The following is a 23239-nucleotide window of genomic DNA, read 5'->3' as shown; positions in this document are numbered from 1 at the left end:
ACAAATACAAATCTATATAATAAGTTGAAGAGTGTGTGTGTGTTTTTGTGTGTGTGCGTGTCTGTTGCATTGCTGGCACACCGTGGCACTCAGAGCCGCCAAATTCGGCAACAAGGTACCTCTGGGATATTTTACTTAGAAATGTATAAAAAAAACCCCTCCAAGGTTCATTTTGCCATAATTGATGATCTGGAAAAAAGATTGATGATGTGGGAAATAGAAGATGAAGGAACAACACCACATCTAGGCCCTTATTCTGGTTGGTGCAGATATTCCCGCTTGTGTACGGGCCGCCGATGTTTATCTTCTGCGCATGTGCAGAGGTCACTCTGCGCATGTGCAGGCGATTTCGCCGCAAGGATTCTCTATACGCCGCACAGGGGGGCGTAGAGGGGCGTGATGGGCTACTTAGCCTCATTACCCTATGCATACGCCCCGCGTTTCATGGGCGTTCCCATGCAAACGCGGGGCGTATGCATGGTAATGAGGCCGTGACGCGTGGGTACGGGGCGGGCATCTGACATCGCCGGATGTCAGCTGCCCGCCCCCATACAAGATTTCACACAGACAAGTGTCCGTGTGGTCTTGTGTTGCGGGACCTGGTGGAGCGTGCGGCCCTGCATTCGATGTTCGGCGACCATCGAATGCAGGGGCTGCTCCCACCATGGAGGAGGCGTATCCCCGTCCACTTTCATACGGATCGCCACATATCCGCGTACGGACGGAGGTGGCGATCCGTATGCAAGGCAGGGATTCGTCTGTGCGGTCGGAGCCGCATATGCGGCTCCGGCCGCACCGATCAGAATAAGGGCCCTGGTTTTATTGCCGTCTTTGAATATAACTGTGTACATGGGATTGGTAATACATGTCGGCAGTGGGAATCCCAGCGTTCAAAATCCCGACCGATGAAAAACTGACAAGGGGGGGGCGTGGATCGCTGCGCGGGCCCGATGCCTCACTACGCTCAGCACACTAATTTATTCTCCATCTATGGGTGTCGTGGACACCCATAGAGGGAGAAAGCGTTGGGATTTCGGTCCAGAGACGGTCCTTGATGAACAGGAGACTCTTCCAGGGGAGAATCAGAGTAAAACAGATGATTTCAGGAGCAAGCTCATGCGACCAGCGACCATTAGGAGGGTGAACACGGGAGCGCACACCCCGGGTTACAGCACAAACAAATCACTGGCAATATGGCCAGTTACCATGCAAAAACATTTTAACATTATGGTGGAGGCTTTCAACAAATGGGAATAATTGGGGAATTACATAGACCAGACATCATACAGCAGTGGCGGATTCAGGGGGGGGCACCCGGGCACGTGCCGCCCCTGTCATTTATTTTGTAGCTGAGGACCAGGGCTTTCCAACGAGCCCAGCCCCGTGTCTCTAGCCCCCCGGGAACCGGAGATATAGCCTGGCAAACCTTTAACGTTTTTTCCCCATAGGATAATATGGGACCCGACAATTCCGACCCCCACCCGGTTCCGACGGCTGTCAGTTCCCGCCCTGGCATCACAGAAGCTTGTGGTTGATATCATTCAATTCCAAATCGTTGGGCCTTCAATATGATACCAGGCTGGTCCAAATCGGTCAATCGGTTCCAGAGATATTGCATGTAAACCATTTTTTTTATTTTTGAAATGTAATTTCATGGCTGTTCATGCCTTTGAGGGCAGATTACTCTGAAACCAAACGTTCCAGTTTCACTGGACCAAAATCATTCAAATCCCACTCAAAAGTTCTTCAATATAATACTTGTCTCATGTAAATGGGTCAGTTGGTTCCGAAGATATAGCCGGTTAAATGAGATAACTGGTTAAAGAGGGGAGGGGTGGTTTTCTCTCCCCCTCACACCAGAAAATGCAGGGACTAGGCTGGTGTAAAAGGGGCCAACCTGGGAATGCATTTTCTGGTGTGAAAGGGGTATTATTTCAAATAGTCGGGACCTGCAATGCTCTGAATACAGCCAGGCTCTGCCACTGTCAGTGGCTATCACTTCTGCCTGGCGGCGGCTGTCCCCCATTTACCACGAGCATGTATTCCCCCTTGGCAATGAGCATGTAATCCCACATGGCAACGAGCATGGAACCTCTGGCAATGAGCATGTAGAGAAGCAGCACTTATGTAGCATAATTTTTAATAGGCATGATGGTGTTTGGCATAACACATAATGGACATAATGGCGTGTAACTTAATGTGTAATGGACATTATGTTGTAAATGTTTAATGCGCGCCTTTGGTGGACAATGTCCCTGTTTATGAAGTGTATTGTGAATTCTGGCTTAATCTGTGTGGCATTATGTGAATTTTGGCTCAATCCATGTGGCATTATGAGAATTTTGGCTCAATCCGTGTGGCATTATGTGAATTTTTTCCCAATCCATGTAGCATTATGTAAATTTTGGCTCAATCCATGTGGCATTATGTGAATTTTGGCTCAATCCGTGTGGCATTATGTGAATTTTGACACAATCCATTTGGCATTATGTGAATTTTGGCTCAATCCGTGTGTGTTATTATGTGAATTTTGGCTCAATCCATGTGGCATTATGAGAATTTTGGCTCAATCCGTGTGGCATTATGTGAATTTTTTCCCAATCCATGTAGCATTATGTAAATTTTGGCTCAATCCATGTGGCATTATGTGAATTTTGGCTCAATCCGTGTGGCATTATGTGAATTTTGACACAATCCATTTGGCATTATGTGAATTTTGGCTCAATCCGTGTGTGTTATTATGTACATTTTGGCTCAATCCATGTGGCATTATGTGAATTTTGACACAATCCATGTGGCATTATTTGAATTTTGGCTCAATCCATGTGGCATTATGTCAATTTTGGCTCATTCCATTTGGCATCATGTGTAAGGGGCAAGTATAATGGGGTCTAGTATTTTGTTGCATAATGTGTAGAAGTTGTATATGGTGTTGACACGCCCCCTGTTGAGTGGCCACACACCCTTTTCTGGAGCGCGCCTTTGGCGCGCGCACAACTACATCCTTCACTTCTGTCGCCATGGTGGGCCTGCGTACTTTAAATGCCAGGGCCTATTTTTTATTCCATTCCCACCCTCTCCTGCCGCTCTCTTAGCATGTACACTGGCACCACTAACACCGCCCCTCCCCCACCCAAACCCTTTTTTAATATGGTGCCCCCCCTGTCATTTTTTCCTGGATCCGCCCCTGTACACACACGTAGACATTGTGTACACACACACACATCACACTACGTACACACCCATATATACGTAGCACACCTCAGACACTAACACATTGGACAGATAACACACAACACAACACACACACACATACCATATGTACTCGAGAATAAGCCTACTTTTTCAGAACAGTTTTTATGCTGAAAAAGCCCCCCTCGGCTTATACTCGAGTGAGGGTCCCACTTGAGTCAATAAGTTTTCCCAGTTTTTTTGTTGTAAAATTAGGTGCCTCGGCTTATATTCGGGTCGACTTATACTCGAGTATATACGGTACATAACACACCACAAGCAGTACAACACACACCCATATACACTACAACACACCCAAAAACAGTACAACACAAACAAACACACAGAACACACACAGTTATACCCCTTTTACACCAAAAATCCCAGATCAAACATGGCATTTGGAACATGGATCTAAGCCAAGTCAGATCCGTGATTTGCACTGTTTACACTGTGGTGCCTACCAGCAGTGTAGACAGAGGTGGCGCTTGAAGATGACATCATCTCCAGGCGCTGGGATCACGATTTCCCCTGCTGAGACCACCGATAATTGCGCTGGGGGCAAGCCCAGCACCAATGTAAGCTGCTGGGCTGCCCCCAGCCCCTGTGCACCCCCAGCCCCCATCTGAGAGGCATCCATTCACCTCCTGCCCGCCTCTGCTGCTGACAGCAGACACCAACGGAGACTGTGAGCAATCCCTGCCAAATCTCCATACTGACCTCAAGATACTGCAGTCGGAGGTGGGGCTTCCAAATTGATATAAACAGGCACCTGGTCAGATGAATGTAACAGGTAGCAGGTGGGAGGAATGTGACATGTAGTGTGACAGAGGTGCATGTACCTGCATCACCCCACCATCTCTGTCCTTGCATCACCCCGCCATCTCTGTCCCTGCGTCACCCCACCATCTCTGTCCCTGCATCACCCCACCATCTCTGTCCCTGTGTCACCCCACTGTCTCTGTCCATGCATCACCCCGCCATGTGGCATAATGTGAATTTTGGCTCAATCCAGGTGACATAATGTGAATGTTTGCTCAATCCATGTGGCATCATGTGAATTTGGGCTCAATCTATGTTGCATAATGTGATTTTTGGTCCAGTATATGTACTGTAGCATAACGTGAATTTTGGCTCTTCCAGTTTGGCATAACATGAATTTTGGCTCAATCCGGGTGGTATAATGTGAATTTCTTTGCTCATTCTATGTCGCATAAGGGGAATTTTGGCTCTTTCTGTGTGGCATAATATTTAAGGGGCAAGCGTAAGGGGGTCTACTACTGTTTTGCATAATGTGTATAAGGGGCATACAGCATGGGTACTCTACACTCAAGGACATGCCCCCTTTTAAGTGGCAGCACCCTCTTTTTCTGGAGTGTGCACATAACTTCATCCTTCAATTTAGGGGAAGATGTCTGCCTTTTGATCAGGGTCGTGTGGGTAGACTATTTTGTCATTATGATTTCAAAAGAGTAAACACCGTTGTTTGACAATAAATGGCGACACCCAACCAGTAACCATGAGTGACAGAAAAGTTTGTGAGTTATCATTCATATTCTCTGACAAATGGCCAGAAAATCACAAATTCTGCTAAAGTATGTAAACTTTTGCGCACAACTGTATTTATATCTTCAAATTCTCTAGAGCCTGACTTAAAACTTAAAAAGAATCAATTTAGACAGTTTGAAACTGAATAGGCTAAATCAGATTAACATCAGAGTTTAGAGTATTATTTATTTATTTAATATCAGTTTCTTATATAGCGCACACAGATTCAACAGCGCTTTACAGAGTATAGTTGAACATTCACATCAGTGCCTGCCCCAGTGGAGCTGTATTCGGCATGAAAAGCCGGCGGTCGGGATCCCGGCGTTCAAAATCCCGATGCCGGAATCCCGAAAGCCGAAATCCCGACAAGGTGGGGACGTGGATCGCCCCCCCCCCCCCCCCCCCCCCCTTGCGGGCTCGCTCCGCTCGCCGTGCAGCGGGCCCGGTGCCTCGCTGCGCTCGGCACACTAAATTATTCTCCCTCCGGAAGTGTCGGGATTTCGGCGTTCGGGATTCCGGCGGTGGGATTTAAACTGCATCCCGTGGAGCTTACAATCACTACCACATGTACACATGCACAAACACGCACGCACACACAGACAGTGTTAATTTGTTAGGAGCCAATTAGCCTACCAGTATATTTTTGGATTGTGGGAGGAAACCGGAGTACCCGGAGGAAACCCACGCAAGTAAGGGGAGAATATACAAATTCTGCACAGTTAGAGCCATGGTGGGAATCAAACCCATGACCTCAGTGCTGTGAGGCACTAATGCTAACCATTACACCATCTGTCCTGCCCCGTATATATAACACATAGTGGGGATAGAGCCCATGACCTCAGCGCTGTGAGGCAGTAATGTAACCATTACACCATCCGTACTGCCCCGTATATATAACACATAGTGGGGATAGAGCCCATGACCTCAGTGCTGTGAGGCAGTAATGTAACCATTACACCATTCGTACTGCCCCGTATATATAACACATGGTGGGGATAGAACCCATGACCTCAGTGATGTGAGGCAGTAATGTAACCATTACACCGTCCGTACTGCCCCGTATATATATCACATGGTGGGGATAGTACCCATGACCTCAGTGCTGTGAGGCAGTAATGTAACCATTACACCGTCCGTACTGCCCCGTATATATAACACATGGTGGGGAAAGAACCCATGACCTCAGCACTGTGAGGCATTAATGCTAACCATTACACCGTCCGTACTGCCCCGTATATATAACACATAGTGGGGATAGAGCCCATGACCTCAGTGCTGTGAGGCAGTAATGCTAACCATTACACCGTCCGTACTGCCCCATATATATAACACATGGTGGGGATAGAGCCCATGACCTCAGTGCTGTGAGGCAGTAATGTAACCATTACACCATCCGTACTGCCCCGTATATATAACACATGGTGGGGATAGAGCCCATGACCTCAGTGCTGTGAGGCAGTAATGTAACCACTGCACCATCTATTAGACAAAAATAGTCAAAATATTCGACTTTAGACTTTTGATGCAAACAAAATGAGTTGACAGGCGGAATGCTTAAAGGTGGCCATACATCAGAAAGATATTGTACCAATCATACAATCTCAATTGATTGTAAGATGGATTGTATGCAGATTGTGTGCACATCTTGTGTACACAAATCATACAATCAATCATCAGATGGATTGTATGACTGATTGTAAGATGGATTGTATGCAGATTGTGTGCACATCTTGTGTATACAATCAATCAGCAGATGGATTGTATGACTGATTGTATGATGGATTGTATGCAGATTGTGTGCACATCTTGTGTATACAATCAATCAGCAGATGGATTGTATGACTGATTGTATGATGGATTGTGTGTAGATTGTGTATCTAAAAACCACCAAGGACTGCCGGGGATTTCAAGGGAAATTGTACACCATCATGAGCGCAATCGACCTTTAGATCGATCTTTCTGATGTATGGCCAGCTTTACACTGGGGAGAAAAAATTACCTTGAATCAATTTTTTTTTTTTTTGGAAAATATGCTGTTTCTGCCAAAGCTAACTTAATGACCAACATTTAATACCCCTCTTATACCGCTTTCACACTGCCAAAATATGTCAAAAACCGGTATTTTTAAACAGTATTTAAAATGGGTCTGAGCCTTCACATTGTAGTAGATTACCGTTTTAAACACCATTTAAGTACCATTCACATCAATCAATCCATTTAATCCCCTGAACACGTTTCAAGGCAGAATGCAGGAGACAGCCTATCACAGGTCTGTAATCTGTTGTTTTTACTAAATACCGTTTCAGGGCCATTCTCACTGCATAAAAAAATGGCTCTGAGGCATGTAGGACTCTGCTTTTTAAACGTGTTGAAATACTAGTTATCTTTAACTCTGGCGCTTTCCCACTGCAGCCTTAAACGTTTTGAAATGGGAAAAAAATGGCAATATACCTTTTAACAAGTGCGGTGTGAAAGGGGTATCAGTGTCTGAGTTATTTAGATGAAGCAGAAGTGAGGTAGAGCTGTGATTAATGTAATCGCCTGGAAATTCATCCCCCCCCCCTTTAGTTCTATCAAATATTAAGGTATATAAGGTATAAATTATCGAAAAAAAATAAAATCCCAAAGCTTCAAGGACTAGACAACATCATGGGTGACATTCTATGGTTTGAGATAAATGCACATTTTTTTATCTCGCACCACATCGCCGCTATTCGCACTTTTATAAAATCGCATTTTTGGTAATAATTCGCATATTTAATGGTAAGCGATTTGGAGGCAGAAAAGTGCAATGTAGTGCGATTTGCGGCGAAGTGGTGCAAAATTATGACACAAAAAAGCACGAATTCTTACGCCGGTCATGTGCGATTTTTGGACCAACCGGAGTGCGATTTACAAAACTGTCTCCGCATGACTAAGAACCCCCTAACCTATTGGCCCATCTCTGTCCCCTCCATTATTATTTATTTATTTACAGGTTCTTATATAGCGCAGCAGATTCCGTTGCGCTTTACAATAGTAGACAGTGATAAAACAAACTGGGTAACAACATACAGACTTGGAGGTAGGAGGGCCCTGCTGCAAGCTTACAATCTATGCATGACACCCCCTATATAAAGGGGCACTGGCACCGTTTCACTCTTTGATAGGAAGTAAGGAGCATGGAGAGGAGCAGTGGCAGAGGGAGCAGAGAAAGAGGTGTTGGTGGCAGAGTAAGCAGTGGCAGTGGGAGCAGTGGCAGAGTGAGGAGTGGCAGAGGAAGCAGTGGCAGAGGGAGCAGTGGCAGAGGGAGCAGTGGCAGCAGCCAGCCAAGTGGGAGAGCCAGCAGTGTGGCAGGCAGCATGGCCACAGCAAGGCCAGCCCCAGACCAGGCCCTGGTGGACCAGCCCCAGCAGGAGGAGGTTGAGGATCCACTGGCATCCCCATCCTATACCCAGGACCTATTCCATACCCCAGAATAGCTGCAGGAGGGCCACATGTCAGAGGTGGAGGAAGATGGAGGTGAGGAGGAGGAAGACACTGGCATGGAGGAGGAGGGGTACATGGCTGGAGTAGAAAATGAGGAGGAGGAGGAGGTAGAAGCTGGCCGCACAAAAGTGGCCGAAATGTCAGATTCTCTTACGAGGAAAATGCTGCGCTTGTCCGGGCTATCATGCCTGTGTTTGACCGGTTACTGGGGAAAAGTCACCACAAGACCACAGCACAGCGCAAAAGGGCTATGTGGAAGGACATCACCCAGGCGGTGAACGCTGTGAGTCAGCACAAGCGCCTGGTCAGAAATGTCAAGAAGAGGTTCAACGACATCAAAAGACAGCTTAAAAGTAAAATGGCCATGGAGTTGGAGGAGGCCACCAAGACTGGCGGAGGAAGCCCCACCACTGTGTGCTACACATCGTATGAGGTGAAGTTAAAGCGCATCATCCCCCCTGAGGTCCTGCCTGGCATGCACGTCGCGGATACCGATAGGCCGCTAACGCCATCCAGAGCTGATAAGTGTAACCACATGCAATCCTAAACATACATGCCAATGTTTTCAAAATGTAATGTTCACTTATATTGTTATGCTAAGTAAAGTGCTGCTGTGGAACTACATAGCCCAGCAAGGTCAAGCACAAGAAATTGGCTGATCCTACTTTCAAATTGGTCATATTGCTGGGCCTTGTAGTTCCACAACTGCTCATATTGATCAACACTTTAACATTCTTTCTTGCAGCTTAAAATGTATGTGGGCCAAAAAACATTGGTGTACTGGTGGTTTAGCTGCCATGGCTACATACCACAGATTCTCCAACAGCATACCCTCCAACATGACCCATTCCATTAGGTACAAAATGCTCTGTTCCTGGACTTACCTGCCAGTGGTAGTTACAGAGGTAGGACTCCAGCACAGTCCAAAATTCAAAGAGGGGGGTCACATCAACTGCCAGTGAGTCCAGGACAGTGATGTTTGGAGTGGCAGTATATGTGGCTCCCCTTTTTGAATATTTCACAGTGGTGCAGTCCAACCTCTGTAACTGCCACTGGTAAGGAAGTCCAGAAACGGAGCATTTTGTACCTAATGGAATGGGCCATATTGGAGGGTATGCAACAGTTGTAATGTGTCCAATCGTTTATTAATAATCTAACTTAAAATTCAGGTGAAAAACATATGTCAAATAATGTGGGGACTAAATAATGTAGTCCTTAACCACAGGAATTATTGTCCAGTAATGTCATTTCAATGCATTTTTGCCATAAATGCTTAACCATTGCAAGGTAGATAATGGCTGGCCATCTTTCCATTCACAGATTGTCCATCCCGAAGTGCTCACGCATCAAAGAAAAAAAGGCCCGTTGGAGCAGAATCTGTTGAAGCAGGAAAATGAGAAAAAAAACAGGCCATTACACATACAGTACACACACCCATTTCACATACACAATATCTCACACTACATTCATCTCCTGCTGCTACATTGCAACGGAAATGAATGTAATCTGACCTAGCCATCTCACTTATTATTAATGTCATTGTTACATGCTGTATCGGGGTACATGTGTAAGTACATAATAAGTACATAATACCCCTAGGTATGTGCGTCCAGCATCTCAAGCCCTTTCAAAAACAGTACTGAAGACACACTGGGCTATATATGCATCAGTACTTACCTCTTCATCTGTATCCACAGGTACTGTACAACTAGGAACACAACCAACAGAATTCTCTATGATGATGTTAGACGAAATGGACATCATTCTCGAACCCGTGGAGACCTTTGCGGCTGAGGAGGAAATACAGACGTCATCACAGAGTGATCTTCCCCCAAGTGGGGTGACTCCCAACCCACCCCCACCCACAAACACACACCATACAGCAGCTTCTGCTGCACAAGTAGCTAACTCCTTGGTAAATTTCAAGGAAAAACAAATTGAATTTATGGCGTCCCAAAGCCTGCAAATAGGGAACATCCAGGGGTACATGCATCACACTTTTCTCCAATTAAGAAAAATTTCAAGGAATGTACGGGTAGGTGTAGGTACTCATGTGCGCATTGCTAATAGCATTGACACCCATTTTGCAGATCTTACTTCTGCTGTAAGGGAACAGAATAGCCATATTGGCAGCCTAGCGCAAAGTATAGCTGCACTTAGCCAATCGTGTACAGCGCAGACCAATGCCTTAATAGGTATGCAGGCCCAACTACAGCAGATGGTGCAGCAGCATCTACACTGAGTAGTGTATCTTGTACCCCAGTAAGTGGCTCCCCCACTTCCCCACCCCGTCGAAGTATTAGGACCCGTGGTGGCCTGGGAGCAGCTTCAAAAAGTGGTTTCGAGTGGCCTGATGGTGGGAGAAAATAGGTCATATTTTGTTTTCATTTTTAATTTGCATTGAATATGCAATACATCTTGTTACATCCCCCGACAGTTCGAATGTTTGAGTGACAAAAATGCAGGTTGTTTATGACATACTATACTGCAGTAAAAATGTCTAAACGCATACCATTTTGTCTGTGTATTATTTTTAAAGCAATTGTTGTGTGAAATATGACATAGTGTAATGGTATATGACAATGGGATTGCTGAAAAGTAGTGTTGGGTAACTTCGAGCCTGTCAAAGGTTGTGGAACTACATATTCCAGCAAGCTCTGGCACTCATTGTTTGGACTGTAATGGTTATTGTGTGTCAGGGCATGCTGGCACATGTAGTTCCACAACACCAGGTGAGCCATGTTTTAGATCAAACTTAAATCATACATGTTACAAATGTACTTACAAGGTTGATTACAGCAAGGGATAGGTCAGCACCACCAGCTGCATCCGTTGGGCTCTGTGTATTAGGCTAAATGTGGGTGGAAACACATGGTATTGATAAATAATTTGTTTATGAGTACACTTACAGCAAAGGTACATGTTGGACACATGTGCTTACCAGAAAAGTAACGGCTGATGATTTGTGAACGCACCAGATTCCCCCTCTGCGTACCCCTCACTACCCGAGGTGTGGTAGGTTGGGCTTCCTGCACGACTGCTGCATGTTCCTCCTCCACATAGGCAGGTTGGGACAGGGCTATGTTGTGCAACATGCAGCAAGCCTGGATGATCATCACTACTTTTGCAGGGTGGTAAAGCAGCGTACCCGATGTCCGGTCCAAACATCGGAATCTACTTTTCAATACGCCAAATGTATGCTCCTTTACATTGCAGGTTGCAATATGGGCTTCATTATACCGGTGCTGTGCAGGGCACTCTGGGGAGCGCAAAGGTGTCATGAGCCAGGAAACACACCCATATCCTGAGTCACCTAAAACACAGATAGGATGTTATTGCCTTATATGGTAAGGTATGTGCATTGTGCAAACAGGAGATACTGGGACAACAGCAATATGCTTGTGAAATTGGAAACACACACATTTGAGCAGGTACAAATAAGGACAGAGAGGGTAATACGTAAAAATGTACTTACCAAGTAGCCAGCCCTCTGGCATTTGTTGTTGGGTAAATCGGTTCCAGAGGCCGGAGTGTCTCAGAATATAGGTGTCATGGCAGTTCCCAGGAAAGCCTGCAACAACACTTAGGATTTTGAGGTGAGCACTGGAAACAACCTGCACGTTCAGGGAGTGCCGCCCACGCCTATTGACATAGACGTGGCCCCGCACGTGCAGTGCCCTAATCCCAATGTGTGTGCAGTCTATAGCTCCCAGCACGTGAGGGAATGCTGAGAGTCTATAGAAAGCAACCTTGTGGTCCTGCCACTCCAACTCAGAACTGGGGAATCTGATGTATGTCCGCCACAACTTCTTTAAAGCAAGTAACACTTGAGTAAAATGCTCAGAGAAAGTGGGCTGTGATACCCCCAAGGCCCATGAGGTCACAGACTGAGTGGAGCCTGTGGCCAAATAGTAGAGGGCACACATTAATTTGTGCAGCCCAGACACTGCATAGTTGGCACCCCCAAAAGGGTCCAAATCATCACTCACCTGCTCATATAAGTCCAACAGATTAATGCGGTTCAGCCTAAACATCCCCACAACCTGTTGATCCGAGAGGGAGTCCAGGTACAGCTAAGCACGATACATACGTGGGGTACGCAGTAGTCGGGGGGCTACCTGGATCTGGTGTGCAGCTTCCTCCCTCCTGCGCAGCTCCTCCAAATGGGCCACATCACAGATAAGCAACTCCAAACCACTCTGCAAAATCTCCATGTCTCAAACCCTCACAGGTGTCCTTAATGATGTTGGGGTATACAGTATGTAGGGGTGTTTCTGAGTGAAATTTAAGGCACCTGTGCTGAAATTAACCATTTGTGCACTTGACCAAAGTGAGTTCTTGGCCAAATCGCCAAACAGAACCTGGTCTGAAAAAAGTGCGATTTGAGAAAACACATCCCATTAAATAAGCGATTTGTATACTTTTATGTACGAAAACATCTGGATGCGATAAAAATGCGATTTTTTCACACACTTTTGGTCCGCATGAGTTACCGCACATAATATGCGATATCCGTCCCTTAGCGCATCCTATTAAATATGTGATTTGCATGAAAAATGCGATGTTTCCATTTCTTTTACTAATTCGCCAAAAAACACAAATCTCACTCCATAGAATGTCACCCCATGTCTTTAAAGCCCAAGGTTCTGGGTAGAGTTTGCGGAAAGGTATGAGCTGCATAGAATATGACTTTGCTTCTTTATTATCTGTCATATTGGGGTCCTTATTGCTCTTCATTGGTTCAGCTGTCTCTACAATCTGCACTCACTGTCAGGGAGGAGGGTTCCTGTTCCTCAAGAGTTTCCACTGTTGGTTCACCCAATATAAGTGAGATGTGTTCACATAAAGGTATCTTTAAATTGAATGAATACACTCAATTATGTTAACAGGCTTGAAGGACATAGTGCGCCTCATCCACATACACTCATCTAAATGAAAGTATTAATGTAACTTTAAAGGTTTCTTTATAACATGTCACTCATCCATGCCAATACTAATTAGTCAATAACACTTATTTGTTCAATGTGACAATACAAATATAATACAATGGTAGCATAGCACATCCAAATCCTCCAAATATATAGCACGGTAGAAAGTCTCTCGCACCCAAATGAGTTAAGTCCAGAACACCCTAAACCTGATTAAATGGATGGTTGCACATACATGGAGAAGGTTCCCTTTCACCACCGAAGCATTTCAGACATATGGATGTCCCTCTGTAGGCTCAGAAGTATTGTTTTTTTTGTTTTTTTTTTATTGTGTTTTGTTTGTATTACAGGACTCTTCCCCACTGTTGTCCTCACTCGGGAGCTCAGTGGCAATCTATGCCAGGTACAGGAGACCTTCAGAAGGATGGGGGTGGAGAACATGTTCTCCATAGAGAATTACACAGCAGCAGATCACCGGAAGACCCGGGGGAAACATGAGGAAATTGCGAGATGTCTGTATGAGATTATCCAAGATGTAGAGTTTCAGATGAGAGAGGAAAGGAATCCAGCAGCTGAGAAGAGACAAAGGAAAGAAATTCTTCTCAATTTCGCTTACAAGAGAGATATGGAGGGGCAAAGTGTACAACAGAATCCAGGGTTGGCACGTATGTTAAATAATGGGCCTTGGGGTTACAGCTAAATGAAAAATACATGAAGCTAAAAAGTGTGAAAGATGTGGCAAACTGTTTTTTTTTATGTAAAATCTATTAAAATAGTGATCTCCTCCTATGTTGCTCATGTTAATATTTTGCTTTGCAATAGCTAGATAGATAGATAGATAGATAGATAGATAGATAGATAGATACAGCATACCCTTCTTGACCAAGTATGGCAGATATGTGTACATTTTCTTGCAGGTGGTATCGGTATACCAAGTGCAGGCATCCCGAGTGCCAGTATTCTAACCGGGATGCAGTTAATATCCCGGCGGTCGGGATCCCGGCGTTCAGAATCCCGACCGCCGAAATCCCGACCGCCGAAATCCCGACATATTCTCCCTTCGGGGGTGTCCACGACACCCCTGGAGGGAGAATAAATTAGTGTGCCGAGCGTAGCGAGGCACCGGGCCCGCTGCGTGGCGAGCGCAGCGAGCCCGCAAGGGGGGGAGATCCACGTCCCCCCGTTGTCGGGATTTCGGCGGTCGGGATTCCGGCGTCGGGATTCTGAACGCCGGGATCCCGACCGCCGGGATTCAATACTGAATCCTTCTAACCAGATATCCCTTACCACACTGAGCATTGCCTGCAGGAAAATGTTCCATTATAACCCAGTTCTGCATCACTGGCTGTAAGTGCCAATGAGATCCCAATGTGTCTGACTCTCCATGTACATGTACATAGATAGGTCAGGATCATGCATAATACAGAACACACGTCACATACAAACATGTAATCGTCTCTACTTGAGGCACTTAGAGTTTAGCCAATATACAATATACTGTGAGGGGAATGGAGAAACGTACAGATGGAGTGTCTCTGGTTGTTGCGGGTCCTGGCGATTCTATTGCCAACCACAGGACCCACCATCATATGGAAGGGTGCCTGTGCACATGAGAGAAACTCGTACTCCCTGTTCCTACTGAGCCCTCCACTGCCTCCCTGCTGCTCCGACGTCTCTGTCCTCAGCCCCCCACATACTTACCTCCCCTTACCCTGCCCATCTCCTGAAGCAGAGACAGGCAGGGAAAGCACCCAAACCCACCCCCAGTAACTGGGACGCATGAGTGTGTGAGATGCTTGCGTGTCCCAGTCAGATGTAGCGCGTGATTCCCAGCACTGACTGAGAGGCGCTCCATCTATATGGGCTCCTGACATGAAGCTTAGCAATATAATTTACTGGACAGTGATATCCAACAGTATCACCCTAATCATATGTATGACAATGATTGCAATGAGTTTGATAATAACTGTAATATACAACATGGCATCTTTTGTATCAGCAGTTCTGTGCTATATTTTATCATACTTTCTTTGTTATATTTTATCTTTCTTTATCTTGATCACGATTGATTCTTCTGGGTTCAAAGTCTGCCATGTCTGTGTAATCCCACTTATGACACCAATGTTGAGCATATATGTATGTATGTACAGTATGTATGTATATATATATATATATATATATATATATATATATATATATATATATATTTATAACTGTCTTCTGCTTATCATTAATAAAAATGTGTTTTAAAGGTGATCTTGTTTTACTGAAGTGAGCAAAACAGGACACGTCACATAAACATTGTTTTACTTTAAAAAATTTAAAAAAAAAAACACTTTCAAATGACTGAAGAGAAGAAAACTGGTACTGTATCTCCAAACACATAATCAATATTTTATTTTGAGTATATAAAATTTAAGCCAAATGGACCTTATTTTTTCCAAATAAGTTGGCATTCAATGTTTCCCATAATGTTTGTGGAAAAGCTGATGCCCACAGCCTTCCCAAATATCTGTGAGAAATTGTTAATTTTTAAAATAACTGTGTATGTGAATTTATTGTATATGTCAGGGGGTCTCAAACTATTTTGTGTTGGGACCCCGTCAGACAATACAGGACAGATTTAGAGTAGTGAGGTGACTGCTAATGTTTCTTACACTATTGAAGAGACGTGCTCCTTAGAGTCCCTTAGGTAGAGTAGTCTACCTGCTGTGAAGGCTTTGGGGATGGCAGGGAGGCAGTGGATATCACGGAGAGGCAGAGGATGGCAGGGAGAGGCAGAGGGTGGAAGTGGGAGAGAGTCTGAGGCACTGGCTGCCAAGAAGATGCAGAGGCTGACTATGGAGAGGCAGGGGGGATAGGGGGAGGAAGAGAGTGACAGGGAATTGCAGAGAGACAGAGGGTGGAAGACGGTAACTAGGTAGAGGCAGTGGGTGAAGGGGGTAGTAGAGGGTGACAGAGGGTGGTGACAGAGGGAGGCAGAGGGTGACTAGGAAGAGGCTGTGGGTGACTAGGTATAATATAGGGTTTTTTTCAAACAATCCTGCAAAAATACTACACCAGTGCACCCTATCCAACACATGACCTTTATCCTAGGTCCCTATAATAGCAGAAAAATAAAAAGATTCGTCTGTAAGGTGATAAATTCAAAGGTATAAAAGTAATTCAAAGTTATGGTTTTTATGTACAGTAACTCTCCACAAGGGATACAGATATTTCACATCCAATCGGAATCAGGTGGTAAATGTTGTCCTAGTGTAGAGAACAAAACATCGCCAACATGCAATATTTCAAAACACATTAACAATGTATTAGTCTTGCTAGACACTCACAAGCAGGATTAAAAGCTTTATCACCACCGATTGTGGAATCCACTGAATCAACCCCAGGTAGATGTCTGCATCAGGTCCCAGAGTGTTTTTTGGGATAGTTAGGGAGTTGGTGCCAGCTCCTCAATCCATCACTTATTGTAATGCATCCAAAAAATCCAAAGTTGTCAGGTAAAACATCACCAACCTAATGCCTTTCGGACATATGCCCTTCATCAGAGGTTTGTTTACTGTAAAATGGTGCTCATATTTATGCAACTCCTAATTAGGGAAAGGCTTTCAGGTGCTAACACCATCTCCCCTCTTTTCTGGACCTCTGATTCCGGAAGTTAGCCATGGAACGCATCCTGCATTCCAAAAGGCTGGAAGTTCTTGTCTTTTCCAGCTCTCTAATCTTGGAGGTTAGCATTGGACCACATCCTGCGTTCCAACCTCCCGGGAAGTTGTCATCTGTTACAGTTATCTGATCCCGGATGTCATTAGTGTTTCATGAAAATACACTTAATGGGCGTGGTCTGACCGGGAACGAGAGTGGTCGCATTTAGAGATGGGGAAAACAGGTCACTAAAAAGATCGGGGATCAAGTGAGCGTCCAGTGAAAAGTTTTGGATCTTTTAGACGGAGCACAGACTCACTTTGAAAAAAAAAAATAGTTATTTATGGTTTAAGTGTACTAAGTGTATTTTAAGTGTGTTTATTGCCATAAACAGTAAAATCAAATTTTATTTTTACAGTTTTTACCGTTTTTTTTTTTAGATTTTTCTTTAAACATTTATTTTTTTTAAAAGTGAGCTGCACAAATACAGTATGAACATACATGACCGACTAAAACACATACATGTCGCAGCCTCCCTTAGTCTTTCAGATGCAGCAGCTACTCAGTCTCCAGAGTTAGTACATCTCAGCTGCCACAGGTGGCAGCGCTGAGCTCAGCAGAAATGTATTGTATAATAAAAAATGAAACTGAAACTAAAAGAATGACGGTTCACCTTTTTGGGATTGGTGACTCACTCACTCTTTTATGGGATCCATACAAAAGATCTGCTTCATTCACGAACGACCCATCTCTAGTCGTATTTCTGTGTAGCTCCAGCTCCTTACTCATCAAACTGTGTTTGTGTTCATCATCTGCAACATATCCCCCTCTCACCTGTCATCGGTGCCTTGCCTCTTCCCACTGTGGCAGTCAAGTGTGTGCTGCAGAGTCGGGAAGTGCTTCCCAGGGCTCCTGTAGACTGCAGCCTGCCTGCTCTCCTCCAGCCGGGACCTCAAGCTTCCCAGGCCAACCAAAAGTGCCTGGTACACACCAAGCGGCACTTGCCGCATCCCTGCTCCCTCCCTGCACCCACAGAGGATACCCGGCCCCTGCACCATCCGGAGAAGCCCGGCCGCACGAACAGGAGCAGAGAGACTCCCAAGGCCATCTTGCCTCCTGCTCACAGTGCTGCACAGCTTTCTCTGTCAGCTGCAGGGCAGCCCCTCTGACCAGAGCTGAGGCCGTCTTTGGGAGCTGGTACTGTAGGTCTTTGAGGGGCCCTTCACTCCATCCCCCACCCCACGTGTGAATGCTGGTGCTCTGTCCAGGGCCCAGTGGGATCCTGGGGTGTGGGAACTGCAGGTCCATGGCAGTCCTCTGAAGCCACTTGGGTCTCTTTTGCCATTCTGCCTGCTGTTATTAATGTAAGGAGCATTGGGATTGAGAGACTTTCTAACCTCTGCCCCCATAACCTTCTAGCCACTGCGTGATCTGTGTATCCCACAACAGGAGGAGGGAGAACACAGGGCAAAAATAGTTAAGTGCCTGTTGCTCTTTATCAGACTCCTTCTGAATACCCCACCCATGGGCAGGACCCCCATATTGCCCTGTGCTCCCTGCCCCCTCCCAGAGGGATTCCGTGGGGCACTGGACCGACTTCCCTGCTGTGTACCTGATACAATACTTCTCAGTGCCACTGAAAATGCCTGAGATACACCAGATGGGCTTTTGCAACTAAATGGAGGGGATCTGAATCCCTGATCTCTGCCTCTTGCTCCCTGAAGAGGAGAATTCCTCGCCCCTGAACATGGTGAACATGTTTTGAGTTATAATGACTTGAACAGGCCACACTGAGGGGACTTTGTGCTAAGCCACCTATATGTCGATGTCCAGCTCGAGGACAATCACTTTTGGCAGCGTACAATATCCACATGACAAAGTGACATCGTCCTAAGACCCAGGCAAATACCCCTGCTAAGTCATCTCAAATTGAGGCATTCCGCTCTTTATTTAATACCCCTGCCTCTGAGTCAACGTCATCAGCTCCCTCATCTCCCACCCCATCATTCAACCCCATGGAGGGAAATACAGCCACAAGGCTGTCTAGTCCAAATCAACTAAATCCTCAATGGGGAATCTGGACCTGTCAGCCTTCCTCTCCAAACTGTGGTCTCTTCCAACTTGTCAATACATGCAACATGATTTGCTGTCCATGGAACAACAGATACAGGACTCAAAGCAAACCCATATCTATTCTATTAAGTCTGACATCACTCAGATCATTGGAAGAACAAGGCAAAGAACTAGATTCTAAGTTATCGGACCTCCATGATCTTATCTCTCATCAATCATGCTCTATGATTGCAATGGGCCATAGATTTGAATATTTAGACAATAGAGGGCACAGAAATAATTTGAGGGTCTGGGGATTGCCCGTAGATGTTGCCCCCCAGAATATCGAGAATGCAATATCCAAAATATTTAACAAACTTTGGGGCTCAGGCCCTGAATACCAGATAATATTTGACAGAGCACAGCATCCCCTACGACCAAGAGGTGCTCCAACGGAAAGACCACATGATGTTATCTGCAGACTCCATTACTTCCAAGAGGAAGAGAAGATTCTGAATATTGAAGATTGAAATATTTCAAGACCTATCCTGGACCACCTTGCAGCAGAGATGTCTTCTAGGCCCACGCACAGAAGAACTCAAGAACTCATTAAATTCTGTTTAGGTTTCCCCTTGAGTATTCAAGTAAACCATAAGGTGCCCTTGTGATCTTACTAGATTTCAAGGAAGTGAGGTACTTTGGGGATTTCTGCCCCGATGCTTCCTAACTGGGTTATTATATCGATTTCTCAAAAGCCAAAACTAAAGGCGATGTGTCGGAGGTTCCTATAGGTGACGGGAGAGGTCTACTAGTGAACGCCACCATAGCCAGCCATGTTTTCACATTTTTCAATCTCTATCTTCCCAATCATGGCCAACTGCGTTTCATGAGGGAGGTTCTTGAATTGATAGAACACAATTTGGATGGTGTGCTGGTAGTGGGAGGAGATTTCAATTGGGTCCTGTAGCCATCTGTAGACACTTCCGCCGCCATACCTAGATCCTCGAGTAAAGGATATTAAATGCTTCAAATCCTTACTATATGAATTTCAGCTGATATACACCTGGCGTTTATTATATCCTAAGGACAGAGATTTTACATTCTATTCACACCCTCATAACTCATATAGATTATCTCTGCTTAGATCACAAATCTTTAGACCTCCTTGTAGATGACTCAATAGGGCAAATAGTAGGCTCCAATCATGCCCCTATTACAGGGGTTCCAAACTTTTTCTAATCACGGCACCCTAGAGTATCAGAATTGTTCCAAGGCACCCCTAGGCCACAAAAAATATATAGCAAATTAAGTAGATTGTGTTTATATGTGCTACTTAGGTTCAGTTATGTAGTAAAGGGCAGGATTTGGTACTGATTGTACACATTGTATGATTGGCAGCCACCAGCACTGGTTTTGTCCAGAAATAATTGATCATAAATAATTTGAATTGGTCCTGGACAACCAACTCGAGGCACCCCTGCAAGTGTCCCAAGGCACCCCAGGGAGCCTAGGCGCACAGTTTGGGAACCACTGCCCTATTACTTTAGTTCTGTCCCTACACCACCCTCCCCCATGCCAATGGTGCTGTCACTTCAATGAACAATTCCTGAGAGACAACGATTGTCAGGTCCAAATAGAGAAAACAATTGAAGACTACACTACTTTTAATTTGACTGATGAGGTATCCCCAGTGACACTGTTGGAAGCACATAAGTGTTTAGTTTGAGGTAAATGTATTCAAATAGTTTCCTACCTCAAAAAGAAACAAAATGGAATGTTGAGAGGCCTTACTCGCGAAGATTAAAATGTTGGAACTAATACATAAGTCCTCATTAACCCCTTACATTCTGGCGGAACCAGGGGCGATGTCACGAGATGGGTGTGTGGAATCAGTCGTGACTGGAGTGGTCAGATGGTGTTGTGCGGATCTCAGGAAGAGAGGCGTGACCAGCAGGAGGTTTATTGAATAAACTCATACAATGGATACTATAACCAGGATCAATAATTCTTTGAGTGGACAAAATAATAAATAGATTCAAGTCTCTGATAAGTAGCAAGATAAAAAGATGGCAGTCCTTTGCAAAATAAACAAGAATACGTGCAGGTAATTCTGGGCCTTATTTTGGTTCATTCTTTCTGACAAAATCCTTCTTAGATGGGCAAAACCATGTGCACTGCAGGTGGGGCAGGTGTTACTTGTACAGAGAGAGTTAGATTTGGGTGGGGTTTTACTTCAAAGTGAGATCTATATTGCAGTGTAAAAATAAAGCAGTCAGTATTTTCCCTGCACAGAAACAAAATTACTCACCCAAATCTAATTCTCTCTGCACATGTTACATCTGCCCCCCTGCAGTGCACATGGTTTTGTCCATCTAAGAAGGATTTTGTCAGAAAGAATGAACCAAAATAAGGCCCTCTGAGAGGACAAGGCAATGTTCAGGATTTGAGTTTAAAGAAAAAGAAGAAGAAGGATACCTGAAGATTGGACAATTGGATGATTGAAGATTGGATGATTGAAAATTGGATGGTTGGATGACTGAAGATTGGATGGTTGGATGACTGGATGATTTTCTGACAGCTGCTGGGATCAAGATATAGCTGGACCAGAGTTGGTGTACTGTAAGCACTGTAGAGCTGACCGGAGAATAACCCGAGACTGGACCGTAGTTGGAGGATTGCAGTGTAGCAACTGATGAGGATCTGGATACAGCTAAATGGCAGGATTACTGGAAGCTTCACAGCGTAGCACACAATAGCTGGATGCAGGTCAGGAAACGGAGTACCTTGTATCAGGACGTGGTAGCGACTTTGCTGAGAGCAACGTCTTAGTCCAGGAGCTGAATATTTAAACCCCTTGCCTTGCACTGATTGGACAAATAGCCAGGCAGCAACTGCAATAGCAGACATGGACTCTGAATGGAATAATCAGTGCATAAGAGGAGAGCTAGCATGGGCTTCACCAAACAGGGAGCCAAGGAGTTAATGGCTGACCAGGAGTTTCTGGGCTAGCTAGGGTTCTCACAGGTGTGCAATTAGCAGCACACAGACTTTCATTGAATGTATGGCAGCAGAAGTGCAGGCTGGAATATCCTGAGAATGCAGCAACTGGAGAGAAAATTCTGAACAAATATGCAGAAATAACTAGTTATGTGACAGGCGAATTTAGCGGTCAGGCCGCCCCTAGGCACAACATTTTTGGCCCCCCAATTTAATAAGTCCTAACTTACCAAGTTGTCTTCAAAAAAGGGCATCCTAGCCCTGAAACATTCTTCCTCACATCATATATATATATGGGCACATACCTATAGATGCCCCATAACTCTGCCAATATGCATTGTCAAACAGATCAAGAAAAGTCTTACCTACCAAACACCACTGGTTCGACTACCCTTCCTCCATGCCCATAACCTAACCCTACCTCCCCCCCTTTCCAAACTCTATCCTCCCCCTCTCTCTCTCCTTTGTCTTGTCAATTTTGTTGTTAAAATGACTAAAGTTTCAAAATATTATGTTCCAAGTGTTCCGTCAGACTAGATATATTAAAGATGTTATTCTCTAATATACAAAGAAAAACTCTACTGTATCCTCGGATGATGTACAGTGATCGTCCTTCCTGTCTTGCCGCAAGATTAATGCTGTCTAATGTCATGCCAATATCTTGGTCTACATTTTTACATGTTTGAAATGTCTGTCTTGACAAAACAAAGAATATATATATATATATATATATATATATATATATATATATATATATATATATATATATACACTTTGTAGGCAAGAAGGTGGCACTCCTGGATTTTAGTGAGTGAAAAAAGGCAATTTTATTGCAGTACAAGCCCTCCGACATGTTTCGGGCACAATCCGCCCGTCCTCGGATCCCTGAGGACGGGCGGATTGTGCCCGAAACATGTCGGAGGGCTTGTACTGCAATAAAATTGCTTTTTTTCACTCACTAAAATCCAGGAGTGCCACCTTCTTGCCTACAACGTGTATCTAAGGATTAGCTCCTAATAGGAAGGCACCGGGTAAGAAATCATCGGATTGATATAACAGGGAGTGCCGGGCATTGTGGACTTGTATATATGTATATATATATATATATATATATATATATATATATATATATATATATATATATATATACAGAGCGATGAGGCCGGCACTCAGGACTTAGGTAAAGGCCAACAGGTAACCGGCTCCGGTGCCTTCTTGCAGAAGGATGGATGTCCCCCCGGGATATAGCACAGGAATAAGCGGCACTCGGAGACTGATATTAGTGGTATAAACCTCGTGGAATGTTTATTCCATGTGCAGCAGTCAAAACGTTTCGGAGCTCGCAGGCTCCGTCGTCAGTTGCAGAATAA

The 23239-nt window shown here is 44.8% G+C and overlaps 1 protein-coding gene across 2 annotated transcripts in view; it reads left to right on the top strand.

Moving 5' to 3' along the window:
- LOC146019744 (uncharacterized) overlaps window positions 1-14136 on the top strand; it is a 178833-nt gene extending 164697 nt beyond the window's left edge. For both annotated transcript variants that reach the window (XM_083152271.1, XM_083152270.1), the window contains exon 4: window positions 13526-14136. In XM_083152271.1, coding sequence (XP_083008397.1) covers window positions 13526-13875 — 350 coding nt within the window. In that variant the 3' untranslated portion in view covers window positions 13876-14136. The remainder of the gene's footprint in view (window positions 1-13525) is intronic.
- Window positions 14137-23239: the final 9103 nt, after the last annotated feature.

Source organism: Crinia signifera, chromosome 7 (assembly GCF_055691185.1).
Source record: "Crinia signifera chromosome 7, ASM5569118v1, whole genome shotgun sequence".
Taxonomy (NCBI): domain Eukaryota; kingdom Metazoa; phylum Chordata; class Amphibia; order Anura; family Myobatrachidae; genus Crinia; species Crinia signifera.
The sequence above is the reverse complement of the archived record's forward strand: the minus strand, read 5'-3'. Positions and strand labels throughout refer to the sequence as shown.